Source organism: Papio anubis, chromosome 15 (genome assembly GCF_008728515.1).
Source record: "Papio anubis isolate 15944 chromosome 15, Panubis1.0, whole genome shotgun sequence".
Lineage (NCBI taxonomy): Eukaryota > Metazoa > Chordata > Mammalia > Primates > Cercopithecidae > Papio > Papio anubis.
In genome coordinates, this window is record NC_044990.1 from 3,219,012 (window position 1) to 3,234,957 (window position 15,946).

A 15,946-nucleotide genomic window follows, 5' to 3' on the forward strand; every position below is an offset into this window, starting at 1 on the left:
TCACGAGCTCAGCAGATCCAGACCATCCTGGCTAACACGGTGAAAGCCCGCCTCTACTAAAAATACAAAAAATTACCTGGGTTTGGTGGCACACACCTGTTTTCCCAGCTACTCAGGAGGCCGAGGCAGGAGATTCACTTGAACCCGGGAGGTGGAGGTTGCAATGAGCTGAGATTGTGCCACTGCACTCTAGCCTGGGCAATGGAGTGAAAATCTGTCTCAAAAAAATAAATAAAAAATAATAATAAAGATAGCTGGTTTGCAGCAAAATGGACTTCCTAATAACTTCACAGCTGAATAAAATACAAACCACTCTGGTCACAGGCAGCACTAGAGTCTCCCAACTTCTATAATCACTACATGAGGAGGATGGACAGATGCCTTCTCTGAAAGCAGCCAAATTCATATTAAAAGAGTCAAGCCATGTGTCTTGGGTTCCCCCCGCCAACCCCCACCAGGTCATCCAACAAGTTAAGTCCGTGCTCCTATGGGAAACAGGGAATGAGGGTAGGAGCTCTTCTGAAAGGGCAGAATTTTGTGCACGATGGTTTTCAGATTGTGTCTGCTTCTGTAGCTTTGTGTCCCCTTCTTTCATTCCTTTGAAACATCGCCTCTTACTTGGCTTTAGCAGTCTTCTTCACATAGTAAATTCCACTTCAAATATGCTTCTATATGCTATTTTCTACCAGCGCTATAAATGTCATCCTTGAGATCTACAAAACATTTAAACTACCAAAAATGTCATCTGGCACTAATGAAACAAGTACATCCCACTCATCCCAAAATCAGACCTGTGAACAACTGCTCTTCATTCTGTTAAATACTATTTTCAGATTTTACCCAAATCATGTTTGGGCTCTCGGCACTGCCTGCTCCGTTAACTAACTGTATGGTGCTTTTCACTCGTGTCCTCACGGAGACTATGAACCACTGGGCCATCCTGCCGGGGACGCCCTGTCCCTGGAGCCTCTGCAGCAGAGACCCTGCTCACGAGTGCAAGCTGCTGCTCCATCCCTTTCCTGGACTGCATGCTACTCAGGAGCAGCCGATCCACGACAGACAGCACACAGCTTCCTTTGTCTTTTTAAAAGAAGCAAACCATGGAAAAGGGTGGGGGAAGCGCAAAATAAGAAAACAGTCAGGTCCAAAATTCCTTATCCTCAATTTCAGTATCTAAAACGCTTCAAAAAGTGAAAATTTTCAAATAAGTCTGCTGTAAACTATTGGTGGCAAAAGTTGACTCAAATTACATAAGGCTATTTATCAGGTCTGTGTATTCAATTTAGCGTGAACCCTCATAGGCTTCATTGCAGAAATACACCAATGCATTTGATTACAGGTACAGCCTGACCCTGGTGGGAGTGCTTCATTAAAAAGTTATATATAATTGTATTAATTTTCTAAAATCAAATTATCAGGTTTTTTGTTTTTTGGGGTTTCTTTTGCCTGGAAAAACACAAAACTCCAACTAGATCAACTATCATCAAGGCCAAATGAGGCTTTCTGTGTAAATTTTAATATTCAAAAGCAATAAAATCTAAGTGCTGAATTGGAGCTTCGGAATAGCAAGTACTTTACATAAAGCTGAAGACGCACAATTCAGGTAGCTCCAGAACAGAGAGCGCTCTTAGCCCTCATCCGCCTAACTCTGAAGACTTGTACCTCAACTACAAAGATGAAGAACTCATATCTGTCAGTAATAAAGTGTGAATTAGTCCCAGACATGCAGCTGTCCCTGAGGCAAGGGAAATACCAATTCAGTTCTACCTAGAGGAAAAAAATATTTAATGTATCTGTTTCCAAACACGTATATACCATATATGTCAACTAATCTGATTCCCTAAAAAGGTGACATAAACTCAACTAAATCAATGAGGACCTAAACCTAGTATATAATAAGCACTTTATATTCTATTAATCCTAAAAAAGAAATCTATAATTCCAGCATGAAAATATACAGGAAAATATTTTCCTAATATTTCCAATAAACACACACCTAGACACACATCAAAATTCAATATTAAGATGTTAAGTTTGATTTCCAATGAACTATTTCCCAGGAAATACCCATTACGATGATTTCATATGTACATTTTGCTTTATTAAAAGTACGGCACCTTATATAACAGCAGAAATAATTACATGGTTTCGCATCCAGAAGCAATGCAGGGTGGAGGTGCAAACATTCCTTATTACCGATAAAAGTAAAAAAGTTTTAACATGTTCTGTAAGCCCTTAATTGCATAAAATATATTTAGCATCATTTGCAGCCAGTACACTTGTATAAACTAATTATCATTACCTTTCTTTTACATTCTGCGACAGAACTATGTTACAGAAGTATGGCGAGACAAATGTGAATTAAATGTCAGTTCTGACCACGGGGAAATATAAGCTGATCATTATAAGCTACTAGATAACACAATGATTTTAACAATTGTTAATGTTTTTAAAGTTTAAAAAAAAACTCCACTAAGTGTCATATTGAAAGAAAAGGTTTTTTTTTTTTTTTTGAACTGCAGCACCTTTAGACAACAAAAGATTGCATCCTGTTCAACCACACTATATAAATTATAACATTTGTGGAAAATATATACACACAAACATAAAGCAAGTGTTCTAACAGTTAATAAATGTTGTCTTGGCAAGCAGTTTCCAGAAACAATACTAACATCTCATCTGGTAATAAGAACTGCCACCATTTTGAGTTTTCCATTGCTATCTTCATGAAACAGGAAGCCTGTAAACAAAAGATGTCAAAAAAATTTAAATAAAGATGTAAAGTGCACTCAGTGCACTCTAAAAAGTACTACCTTCACACTCTTAGTCAAGTAACAGGATTAAAATACTGTACCATTTCTTAAATGCACTGAGTACGACATAAAATTGCAACAAATTCATAATCAGAGCCAGCTGATAAGAAAATAATGCATCCAAGAAGATCCACTTAAAAAAATCACAAACTACAAAGACTTAATTCCCCTTATGTTTAAACCAATGATATGTCCAGTGTTTCATTAGCTCCTTCAAAAATACCATGTTAAAAACATAAGATTAACTTCATCTTAACCAGAGACATACGTAGACTCTTATCTAATAAACTGCTAAGCTTTGGTTATAGAAAGTGCAGTTCAATAATGTACCATCCCAATCATTCAAATCCATCCACCTGTTTTGCAGCTCACCACCATCTTCAAAATACTTTTCTTCTAGATTCAGTTAAGGTTTTCCGTTGGTATTCATGCACATAACTCCAGAATTCTCCCAGAATAATCTGCAATGTGCTTCACAATTCCTAGCTAACTGGCAATGAAGCTTAATGAAGTACAGCAATTTGTATTTGTGCTACAACACATTCAAGATCTACCTCTTTTTTTTCCCCTTAAATACCTTCACACTTTTTGTTGTATAAAATTTTCAAGTTTTATTATGATACAGGCAGTACATTCCATCACCCTCATAGCAACCTCAGAAGTGAACCTGTCATTTGGGATCTGAGGAAAGGGAAGCAAATCAGGATATCTTGTTTTTAAACTGTCTACACCATAAGCTTCCAATGTGTGAACATCATTTGTCAGTCCTTCAAGTTGCTGACTATATTCCTCTATTTTCTGAGCAAGTGCAGTTGGTTTTACATCTTTATCAGACTTTCCCCTCACAGCATAGTCAGCTGCAACCAAAGCTAACTTGGTAGAAAGGTAACATTTAAAGCACACCCACTCATTGGCATTTTTATGAAGGTCATTCCTGGCAGCTGAGAAGTTTGCTCTGGCTTGTCTTAGCCATCTGCGTGCTTCCACTGGATTGCCCACCGATTTGAAAGTGGGAGGAACAAAGAACCTTTGAGAGTAAGTCTGTCCAGCTGAAGGGGGGCATTTTTCTTTGTTCTGTTGCTGTCTTTCAGATTTATGGCTCGTTGCTTCTTGATTCCATGAAGTATAGAATCTCTGAAATGAGTACTTGTCTGACTGAAATCGGGATGCTGAGGTTGAAAACGTTCGTCTGGAAGCCCTGTCTGCATTTTGATCTAGAAAAGCCTGTTTTTCTAATCTGTTGATTTCATTCTGCAAATGTTTAAAAACTTCATTGGCAATGTCATGGTTCTCTGGATTTTTGTCAGGATGCCATTTCAAATACAACCGCCTAATAATCTTTTTTCGTTCCGATTCTGGAAGCTTCCATGCTTGCTCCACCACAGATGTCACTTCTTTTAAGATTTCTGGTAAAGAATTAACCTTAAGCTTTTTAGGGGACTGATGTTTTGAAGAAGTCTTGTGGCTCTCTCTACCAGAGAAAAGAGGAGGAATGCTTCTCAGGCCAGGGGCAAGGAACTCAGTAGGGCTGGTTGGTGTAGAAGGAGCACTGTCTCTGCTTTGAGAGCTTTCGTCAGGTCTTGAAAACTTATACAGATCAAGAGAGCTAACTATTTTATATTCGCTATAACCAATATCTATCTGATATATCTTTCCTAGAAAGCTAGAATTGTCAGCATCTTCTCTTTCAACTTCTTGTACAATAATTGCATATGTGTATGTTGGCTGATATGATCCATAGATATCACCACCTTCAGCATCAACAAGGTACCCAACATATTCTCCCGGGTAAAAAACATTCATTGGGTCCATAAGCAGAGTGTAATGAATTTCGGCAGGAATTGGTGTGCCGGGCATTGGAAGTTCCAGTTTTGATGGCTCTGAAGAGTCATATTTCACTCCCAAACTGTCAAGTTTCTCCCCGATCCTGTAAATATCATTGCATCCTAGCATAGCAATTAAATATGAAGTGTCGGAAATCAAATTGTCAGTTGCTGATTTCAGAGTCATTGCCAATGCTAAGAGGAAGTTAATGTCTTTACTGTCTGAATGTTGAATGTACAGCAGGATGACTGCATTACCAAATCTCTTCAAAAAAGCAAAAGTTTCACTTCTGCTGTGGGGAATAGGATTAAAACCTTTAACTCTTAACGTTGTTTGAAGCTTTTCAAAACAGGACACTTTCAGTCCTTCTCTTAGGGCTTTGCAAAGTCTTATGGCTTTTTCTTCATTGGCCAGAAAAGCATTATCATTTTCATGCTTCATAATTCTAATTAGTCCTGTAATGAACTGTTCAGAAGACAAGAGTAACTGCAATCTTCCTTGAAGAGAACACAACGCTCCAAACTGACAAACTTTGGGAGTCTCTTCATCTAACTGTTCTTCAAGTATACTGCTCAATAATCGAGGTCTAAGTTTCTGAGGAAAGAGCATTATCAACTTAGTATGAAATCCATGGTCTTTCCCTAAGTAGCACTGGCTGAGATCAACCAACATTTGCACACCAATATTCCCCTGGATTCTACTTTTATAATGTGGGGCATCATCAAACACTAAGATGCTTGACTTCACCAATCTACCATCCTGGCTTGGGAGGTAAAGTGCAAGGTCTCGTACATTCTCGAGATCATTCCTCACCTTGACTGAATCATTCTGTAGACTCTTGAACAGACCGGAAACTACTCTCTTAACTGTACGCATTTCATTGGGATCTAATTGTTTGCCCTCAGAATTTTTAAATATGCGGCTTAACACTTCAACATATTGCTTAGTTGAAATAATATCTTCAGTACCTAAGTGTTTGAACAACTGGTGAAATGTGCCAAGTTCTAAAGGTAGCTTGTACAAGTAAGGTTTAAAATCAGATTCATATTCTAGGTTTATGACTACCTCCTCAGGCTTCAGAAGCTTCCAACCATCTTCTACCATCACAAAAGCAACCCCTCGCAACTGAAAACGAAATTCCCTTTTTTCTGCACTGAGGAATTCATATATGCTCCTTAAGACTTTTGCTCTAGTTTTTACCATTTCTTCATCCAAAGTTGTTATGTTGCATATGTTTCTGCAGTTATTGATTACTTTATCAAGAGGGGGATCCAGGTTAACATTAAGCATATTTAAAACTTGTTCAAGCTGTTCTTGTGGACCAAGGTCACTACCTTCTTGTTCTTTAATGCTTAAGGGTGTAGCTTTCTCTGGAAGAATAGGGCAGGATGTCCATAACAGCTGGAGTACATCACATTGCTTGAATTTTGGATTTACTTGTGCCCCATTGAACTTTATAAGAGGGAGTGTTCCATTTACCTCTTGATATTGAGGATGAAATCTAATGAATTCCGCGGGGGCCCGCTCAGGACATAAGAATGGTATTAAAGATAGCTCTTTCAGAAAATTACCAGATAACAAATCCATTCGTTCTTGGAATATATGATGCAGAAGGATATCAACTGTGTTTTGCAATGTTTCTTTGGACCAGTTTTCTGTATTAGCCCTCACACTGATTTCCTTAGCAAATTGTAACAACTGCTGCTGAGAAAGTATGTATTTTAGTCCAATATTTCTTAAGAATTCCACCCAGGATGACATAAATGTAACATGATTTTTGGGTTTTATAAGTTGTTCCAATTTCTTAAAGAAATCATTAGGAATAAACAATTTTTCAGGAAGCATAACTTCAAAAACTCTCACAGTTCTATCATAGAAATGCTTTGCTTGCTTTAGTCTACTGTTAGCATCATGGATTATCAATAAACTTTCCAGTTTTTCAAAAAGTTGTTCCTTAATCTCTGATAATTCCTCAGCACTTGATAATCTATTCTTAAGGTAAATTAAGTGCTCTAATTTTGCATCATAAGAGAGATTTTCAATTTTTGGTAAGAGGTGTTTTAAATATACCTCAAGATCATCTACAGGTACACAACCAATCACCTCATACAGTTCTTTTAAGTGTATTTTTTCTTCAAGAAATGCAGATGATGATGATTGTGTCCATTTTTCCACTTCAGCTGGAGGGATACTTTTTGTAAGTACATAGCATGTTCCAAATTTTGCAATACTCACATAGCGGCCACTGATGGATTTATAGCACGGAAGTGACTTTAAAATTTTTATATCATCTTGGGACATCAAATGATTCAAATTGCAGTTGAAATACATCAAAAGTGCTTCAAAATCATTTTCTACTAATTTTTCTGTTCTAAATGTTGAAGTTTGGACCATATAATGTAGAGCCTTCAAGATGCTTGTGGGGCTCTCTATATTTGCCGTGTGACATGACAACAGAGGAACAAATGCACTGTCTTTGGAACAGATTTTGTTCAAAGCAAGCTGAATACAGCCAGCTTTCATTAGAGCATGAAAAACTTTATCACTCTGGGCATTTGGAAAAACTGCAATGTGCATAAGGCTGAGAGGAAGCAGAACATCTCCTTCAGGAACCACAAGCTGGTTGGCTGAAACAGTAAACTTTGTTCCTGGAAGCAATGCCCAGTCTTTTAGAGTATCAACAACAATGTCAAATGTTGGTTTTGTTTCTTCCTGATCTTCTTTCAGACTTACAGATTCGCTGATAAAATGCCATGCATTCTTAAGCCAAGACTCACTTGCAAAATTGTCCTTCCACTTCGTGCAACTTTTGGTCTTATATTCTCGAGGCAACACAGAGGATAACAAATCAGCAAAGCTGGAAATGTCAAACACTTTTGCAACTTTACAGTTCAATAAAATATTACTATATTTCAAATATAATGTATTCATAAACAAGTCTTTGCGGGATGGAATCAATTCATGATATGTTGTTAGAAACTTGGGTCGTTTTGCATCAAAAGTTTGCAAAACACTGTCCAGTGTAATGAGAAGGGGCAGTCCCTCAACTTCAATCTCATTTTCTTCTGCATCTTTAAAACAATAATCAACTAAAAGTTTTAAACTATGAAAAAGTTTTAGATTAGTCTGCTGCAGACGACAAGGCAGCTTCCCAATATGGCAATTAGTGTCAGGAGAGGAAAATGTCATTAAAAAAGATCTGATATCAGCAGGGGTCACATAACTAACAGGAATATCTGCATCTATAAGACAGTGGTAAAGATTAGCAGTTTCATCACAGTTATAAACCAAGTTGAAACCAATTTCTAAAAGGAGATGTTTCAGCCTATAGACATTCTCTGCTACTGTTTTGCGTGTGGTGATATTATAATCTGCATTTTTAAGGTGTTGTAATTCATCCTGTAGTAAATTGTCAAAAAATGGTCTAGTTTTATTTGAAGTAGACATATTGATCCAAGTAATTATAACTGCAGAGTGCAAGTCAGAGCCATCAATATTTGGAGCCCGCACAACAGGTAAAAGACGTTTCATGTCTTCATGAATGCAACTGTAAAGTGCTTTCACTAGACAATATAAATCTGGCTGTAGATCAAGACGGTTAACTGGGAAAAATGATAAAAACTTCTTTAAAGTGTCCTTTACAACATGAATAGGGGTGTTCTGTAACACTGATAATGTTGGATCAGAACCAGGGAAATACCGTTTTTTTAACTGTATTAGCAATTCAACATATGCAGGAGCTATTAATGCTGTCATTAAACTGTTATTCCAGTCACTTCGAACACCAACTCCATTATCATCACGCCACAGGTTCCTTCTGGCTGAATCCAGTGCAAAGTGGCCATTCACATGAAACGGCAGGCCAGTCTCCAAAGAGAGAGGCAAAAAGCAGAAGGCCCTATGGGGTTTTTTATAGTTGTGAGTAATGCAGGCAGCTACTCCACCACGTGGGAAAAGAGTAATATCTTGGTTCTTGTGAGCTGATATGACACTCTTAGATACTTTCTCCATACTTGAAAAGCCTGATCTATTACAAACTAGCCACGTAGTAAGATTTCCTTCAGAGTCCTCAGTATCCATAGTATAGGTTATCTGTTGAACTGGTATGTCTTTGAGCTGCCGCTTTTTAGTAACACTATCAATTACAGATGCATGAAACTGTTTCCTTTTCAATCTGTCTCCATCTGTGATTTTGCCCTTTACTGAATACAGCACATTTAGAGCTCCAGTACTTTTATCTATTTCACAAATAGAAATTTTTTCCATGTGATTAAGAAACATTAGAAGTTCTGCCCCATCTGAGCGCAGTTTGTCCAAAAGATTCTGGACCATTCTGTCTGATGCTGGAACGGATGAAATTTCCGAAACTTTTGCCATTTCTGCATTACGAAGAGGAAATCTGAACATTGTGCAATTATCCAGTTTAAAGTGGGTTCCCAGATAAAGATCCAGAACATCTGAGAACTGTGTCCTAAAATCTGCATCCAAATCTCTAAACATGCGTCCAGGACTAATGGATGTGGCCCCTGGTGCGTATCTGGCATGAGGATCAAAAATACACAGGATGTCATTGCCAGAAATAAAAGATGGGCAGTCTGTGATATGATATACAGAATTGAATCCTATTCCATATTGTCCAGTTTTATAAGGATTTCCTTCTTTCGTGCCTTTTCCAAGATTCTGAATTCCTCTAACATCATCTTCTGTAAATGGCTGGTTGTTGTACACACAAAGTGCTGGCCCTTGCAATGGGGCCCACTTATCATCAAATATTCTATCAACTGGATGCTGTCTAGGGTCAAACACAAAACAGATTTCTGTCGCCTTTGCATCATCAGCATTTTGAAGAAGCTCTTTCAACATTTCCTTTTCAGAAGGATATGCATTAAGGATGCTCTTAATTCTGCTGGTCAATTTTTCTTTCTGTCCAAATTCTGTGCCAAGTGTTGTAAAACAGACATTAGATGCATATCTTTCTAAGGCTTTGTGTCGCTTTGGGACTGCTCCTAGTTTTACTGCTACTTCCCTGGGTATGTCAGCATGACAATATTTTACAGTGGTATCTTTTACTTTTATCCAAGGGCAATCATTGTAGCATAACGATTTAGCAGGGAGAAGCATAAGATTAGTATCCGGCAATAATATCTTGCCGTAATTTTTCTCACAAAATTCTTGTTTCTTTTCTCTAATGAGACTCCATATTCCTTCACTGATTATTCGCCGGCAAAGCTGAAAATTCTCTTCTGTTATTTGCTTTGTTCCTCTTTCTTGATCAATAGATTCCAAAACAAGAGCAAAATCTTCAACAGTGAATGACTGCCTCACACCCACACTTTCAAAAAGTTCACGGAAATTATTTTTATATTTATTAGGCAACTGATAAAGGTATGGTGCTGCCTCAAAATTTAAATGAAAAGAAACCTTTTCTGAGTCAACATACGCATTCTCAACGAGAATGAAGCTAAAGGGCTTTAACTTATCAATAATTGATATCTTAGTGATGTCATTTTGCATCAAGGCTTCATGAAGGTATTTGTAGCAAGCATTGGTGATATTCTCCTGGTACAGTGTAATTCCATCATCAACTGATTTTGCAACTTCTTTCAATTGGTTTATAACCAGATCAACTGTTGGCTTCTTGAGTAATCCCAAAAACTCTTTAACAGCCAATGACACTGAACCACAACCTCTAAAGGAATGAGAATTTTCATTTAGAATTGGTTGCAAAAGACAAATTATATCTTGATGTTCAGCTGTATAAAGGTCAGTTGCTGCAAACATGGTTTCAGGTTTAAAACTGTTACCTTTCCAGTCCAAAGAAAAACCTGCTGGTTTTGTCAAAAATGGAAGGAAGGGGATTGTTTGATATTTTGCAGCAAAATCCTTTGCTCTAGGATCCCTTATTTTTAGTTTCTCATCAATAAGACTCAATAAGATACTACTTCTTAGGCATGCAGCAACATGATCACTTTTATTAATTTCAGCTACTGACTCTGCACGTTCTAGCATGTCATCCCATAAAATATCATCTTTTGCCATACCTAACTGAACTAGTTTAATCAAAATAATAGGATTGAGATAATCCTGAGTAGAACCATAAGGGAATCTTCCATCTTTAATGTCAAATAACTTTGCAACTCGTCCTTCAGGGTGGATCAATCTTGATGGCAAAACCAAAGGATGCCCCTCCAAGGAACAAGGAATACATGGAGTAACACGAAGAATTCCCGAGAACTCATCAACTTTTTCATTTAGAACAAAAATCATTAAAGGATCTCTAAGTTCTGCTTCAATTTCTTGAATATTTGGAAAAAACACTTCAGAAAAAAACTGTTTCTCTGAAAATGTGTTTTCAAGTAGTATCTGTTTGCAGCCAGCTTCTTCAAATCCTAATTTTACTGAAGAAGGAAGTTCAACAGCACAAAGGTTTTTGGACCCAGTCTTCTTGAGGTATTTCAAAAATATCTTGAAGGCTGCTGAACCAACATCTCTTCTTTTAAGTATACAGTCATCTAGAAATCTTACATTCTTCATGGAAACCCAAGTAGATCCATCAGAGAAGACTTTGGTCAATTCTTTCCCTTTTCCATGAGCTACATCTTCATAAAATCCTTGGCAAATTACAGAAAAATCATCATGAACTAAATCAGGATCGGGCCACACTGCATAGTAAGTATAATCCACTAGCTCCCCACTAGTGGCCAGGTCCCGTAAGACACTCAGTGCCTGTAAGTAAGCTTTCACAATAACATGTCTCATGAACGTGGTATTCCATCGTCCTTTTGTATCTGTTTTCCAGATTTCTTTCCTATTTGATGTAACAGCAAAGCACCCATTGATGTGAACTGGCAAGCCTGTTTTTATTCGTAAAGGTAAATAGCAAAACACCTCTCCAATGTGTGGTTTCACAGTCCACTTCTGGTCCTGGATTTCTGACAGCAGAACTCCTACTGCCCCACATGGAACCAGTCCTAGTCGTCTTCCACTCTCACTCAGGGAAAACTTCAGAGCCTCTCCTATGTCCATGCAAGTACACAGAAGCCACGTGGTACACTCTACTGTTTTTTGTGACAACTCATCTGATGGCTTTTTTGATTGGCCAGACTTAGCCATTTCAAAGAAAGCAGCTGGGTCATCATCTGGACCTCTAAAAAGTGGCGACTGTAAATCAGCAATCCTTCTGAAGACATGGTGAAATTCTTCCACTGTGATCTGAAGAATGCAAGATGACTTTGGTTCATCACTGGGAAGCTTTTTATTACTGCTGCTGCAAGTCTTCATGAGCTTAGCAGCCTCTTTTAAAACACTTAAGACAGGTGTGTTCAATGCTTTGGAAGAGCAGGATTTTTTTTTTATTATTACTGTATCTTGTGCTAAGCTGGGGTTGGTTTCTTCAATTTTCAAGTACTTCAAATACATTGACTTTACACTCTGAGTGAAAATGATAAGCCTGTGTCCACAGAGACTAAATTCATCCACAAGAGAATAAATATCTGCTGTATTATAGCAAGTATTACTAACTTCACTCACTTTTGCTTCCTGTTGAGTTCTAAAGGACAGTCGGAAAAGAGTTCCATTATAGCTGTAAGGTGCTTCTACAGTCAAAGGTAACTGACAGCCAAATACATCTATAAAAGGTTTGAACTGATTAGGAAATTTTCTAAGTCTTTTCTGTTGTTTACTCCAATTAATTTTGATTCCAGGATTGGATTTGTCTTTAATGTGTTTACTGATATGGTTTATGTTTGGATCGAACATTATCATGAATTCCCGACTCATAATGATGGGAATGTCAGTGATATGGTACACAGAATTAAATCCAAGACCAAATTTTCCAACTTTGTCAACTTCTGCCCTTTTTAAAGATTCTCCTAACCTAGTTATGTTCACAAAATCTGAATCTGAGAATTGAGAATTGTTGAATGACCACAAAGCAGGTCCATGACAAGCTGCCATCCCTGGGTCTAGGAGATTCTCTCTTATGTCCATATTTCTTCTCATATCAATCAAGAAACTGCATTCTGTTGCATTTGCATCATCAGCATTTTGAAGTAGTTCTTTAAAAATATCTGACACTGAAGGGTATTCTTCCAGAATATTTTTAATTCTTACAGTAAGTGGTTCTCTTTGTCCTGACTGCTCAAATCCCATGTTTTCAGGATTTATCAGTCTTGTACTAAGGCATGGAACTTTGAGCCATTCTGCAGTTTTCATGGGTATGTCCTCATGCACCAAAATGATTGGTTCCACAGAATCTTCAAGTAAGTCATTAAGGTCATCAACTTTAATGTCACAATAACAGCATTCGTGAATTGGCTTCATGATAAGTTTAGAAGGATTTTTGCTATGATGTATAGGAACTGGTGTGTTGGGGCTTGCTGGAATCTGATTGCTATATAGCCATCTGATAATATTCAACATAAGATGAAGATTTTGTTTGCTTTCTTGTTCACTGAGATCTTGGTCACTTTTGAGATATATCTTCTGAATAACCATGGAAATATGATCTGATGTCAACTCTTCTATTGAACCACAGACCTTAAATAGTTGGTGGAATTTCGCCATGGTTTTAGGTACATTATGCAAATAAGGCTGAAGGTCAAGATCATGGATTGGTTTAATCACAGCTTGGGCAAGTGGACAAAACTTCTTGCCAGTCCAAACCCAGGGAAATTTTAAGGCTCTAAAAGAATCTTTCCCTTCATTTAGATGATCATGCATGAATCCATAAATTTCAAGCAAAATATGCTGGAATTGATAGTAGTCTTCATCACTAAAGGTTTTTGAAGTATACCAATCAACGACAATTTTAAAGTGTTTTAAGACAGCACTAATGCTAGGTTTTGTGAAGATCCCTAATGCTTTTTCCAGGTTTACATGGATACTTTCAACAAGAGGAAGTGAGGAGCCAATGAGAATTGCATGGCCTACATCACACATATCTGGTGGTGCACAGAGATTACAGAGATCTCCTTTCCAGACTAAAGAGCCTGGGTAATTTGGAGGCCTTTCCTTGCAGGCTGGAACCCATTTGATTTTCTTCAATGTCATCTTTCCTTCAGATGATTGTAACAGTGTGTGATTCTTATTTAAAACCAGTAAGAGGGTTTTGGCTTTCTTCAGAAGAACATCCTGATCTGGACAAGCACTGCCTTGTAAGGCTTCAATTTTTTTTGCAACTTGCACAACATCTTTCTCTTTGAGACTGGCTTCATTTTTTAAACCAATCTGTCTTAAGGAGTGAAGAATATCTGGTGAGGTAAAAACTGAGGGTGGGAAATAGGTTCCTTCTTCATTACAAAAGAGATCCTTTAGTACTTCTATATCAGGGTCAAAGAGTTCGCCAGCTGATACCATCTGTTCCTGTGATATCTGGATGAATTTTAATGGTGTTAACCACTCAAGCACATTTGGATTCTCATTTTTAAGAGAAGACAGATTCTCAAGGACCCATAACATAAGCTGTGTTACCTCTTCATGTGAATAAAATGCATTTTCAATATCTTTTAAAACAAGCTTTAAGCAGCTAGTGGTCTTTAACTGTTCTATTTTCAACATGTTTGCCAGACGAATAGTAGCTTCATCACTACTGTCTATTACTGAAATAGAAAGTCGCAGATCTGCTGGGAGCTTGGCAGTATGGTGTAAGACTTTACAACCTTTCAATTTTGTATAAGCGGAAATTCCCTGACCAGAAGAATGGTTAATGCGCTTGAATATTGCCAATTCTTGAATAATTCTTTTCTCTTTCTCACTGCTATCAGTTAAACTAGCCAAGAACTTCCTCAGGGCATCTTTGTGTGTTGGAAGTAGCGAAGTTATTTGATTACACAATTTCTGCAATGGCATCTTCTCCATTATCTGCAAAACAGCACTTGGTAATGGTGAATGAATATATTTTTTAATAAGCGGATGTTGTATAGATGCATCTAATTTTTTAAGGACAAATCCTCCAAGTTTTTGTACAATGTCTGCTAAAAATTCTGGAAGCTGTGCTTCAGATTCATCATCTAAAATGACTAATGATGGAATCCTGAGTCTAATGAGTTCCACACATGCCTGACCTTCCTCTAGTATAGTTCTGGGGATAAGTGGCATCTCATCAAATAAAGTCAAATCCTCTGAAAAATGTATATAAAGATTTTTCCAAACCATCTTAAGCCATGAAACAGATGGGTGATTTCTGTTTTCATCAAATGGATACCATTGAACGATCAATTCTCTGCCAGGCCAGAATGTATTCATTACTTCCTTGATAAGACGTGCAAATCGTTCTGGATTTAGAAGCTGCAGCTGAGTACATGGTCTTCCTGTAAATCATACACAGAAATGTCATAAATACATATAATTCTACCACAGTAGCTTTCTATTCTCACAAATAAGACAGTACTGGAAAGTTCGTTTCGTTGTTTTTTTGTTTTTTTTTTTAAGACGGAGTCTCGCTCTATCATCCAGGCTGGAGTGCAGTGGCACAATCTCCACTTACTGCAAGCTCCACCTCCCGAGTTCACGCCATTCTCCTGCCTCAGCTTCCCAAGTAGCTGTGACTACAGGGGCCCGCCACCTCACCCGGCTAATGTTTTTTGTATTTTTAGTAGAGACAGGGTTTCACCGTGTTAGCCAGGATGGTCTCAATCTCCTGACCTCATGACCCACCTGCCTTGGCCTCCCAAAGTGCTGGGATTACAGGCATGAGCCACCGTGCCTGGCCAGTACTGGAAAGTTTTCTAAGAGCTGGAAGTACATGTAAAAATTCGGCAAAACTGGGCTAAAATAATTTTTAAATAATAATAGTGATAGAAACTCTATATATAAATCCATATTTACAATAACCTGTGAGAGAAATAATTCTGCCTGGAAAATGCTTATTTTAAATAAATATACAAAATGCATTTAAATATGTTTTTTAAAGTATCCTATAATGTTCTGCAAATGAAATCAATATGGAAAACAATGTTTAGCACTTATTTGCCCACAAATAAAAACACCAAGAAAAAATGCAGATAAAATTTATATAAGAATCTTTTTTATTTAAAGGTAAAAATTGATACGCGACCCCAATAAAGGCTGACTATGCCTCATCTGAATGCTTGTGACCAGAAGTGTTTCGGATTTCGGATTCTTTTGGACTTTGGAATATTTACATTGTATTTACCAGCTGAGCATTCCAAATCCAAAAATCTGAAATCTAAAATGCTCCAATGAGCATTTCTTTTGAGTGTCATGTAGATACTTGTTGCAGATTTTGAAACACTGGGGGTTTCAGATTTTTGGGTTAGGGACACCCAACCTGTATGAAGGATGTTTTG

The 15,946-nt window shown here is 37.6% G+C and overlaps 1 protein-coding gene across 4 annotated transcripts in view; it reads right to left on the reverse strand.

Annotated features, from left to right (window-relative positions):
- Nucleotides 1-2,076: 2,076 nt before the first annotated feature.
- The window catches only part of SACS (sacsin molecular chaperone), a 106,157-nt gene continuing 92,287 nt past the window's right edge, over nt 2,077-15,946 (reverse strand). For all 4 annotated transcript variants that reach the window (XM_003913666.5, XM_009191628.4, XM_009191629.3 and 1 more), the window contains one exon: nt 2,077-14,947. In XM_003913666.5, the coding sequence (XP_003913715.3) occupies nt 3,393-14,947 (11,555 nt within the window). In that variant the 3' untranslated portion in view covers nt 2,077-3,392. The remainder of the gene's footprint in view (nt 14,948-15,946) is intronic.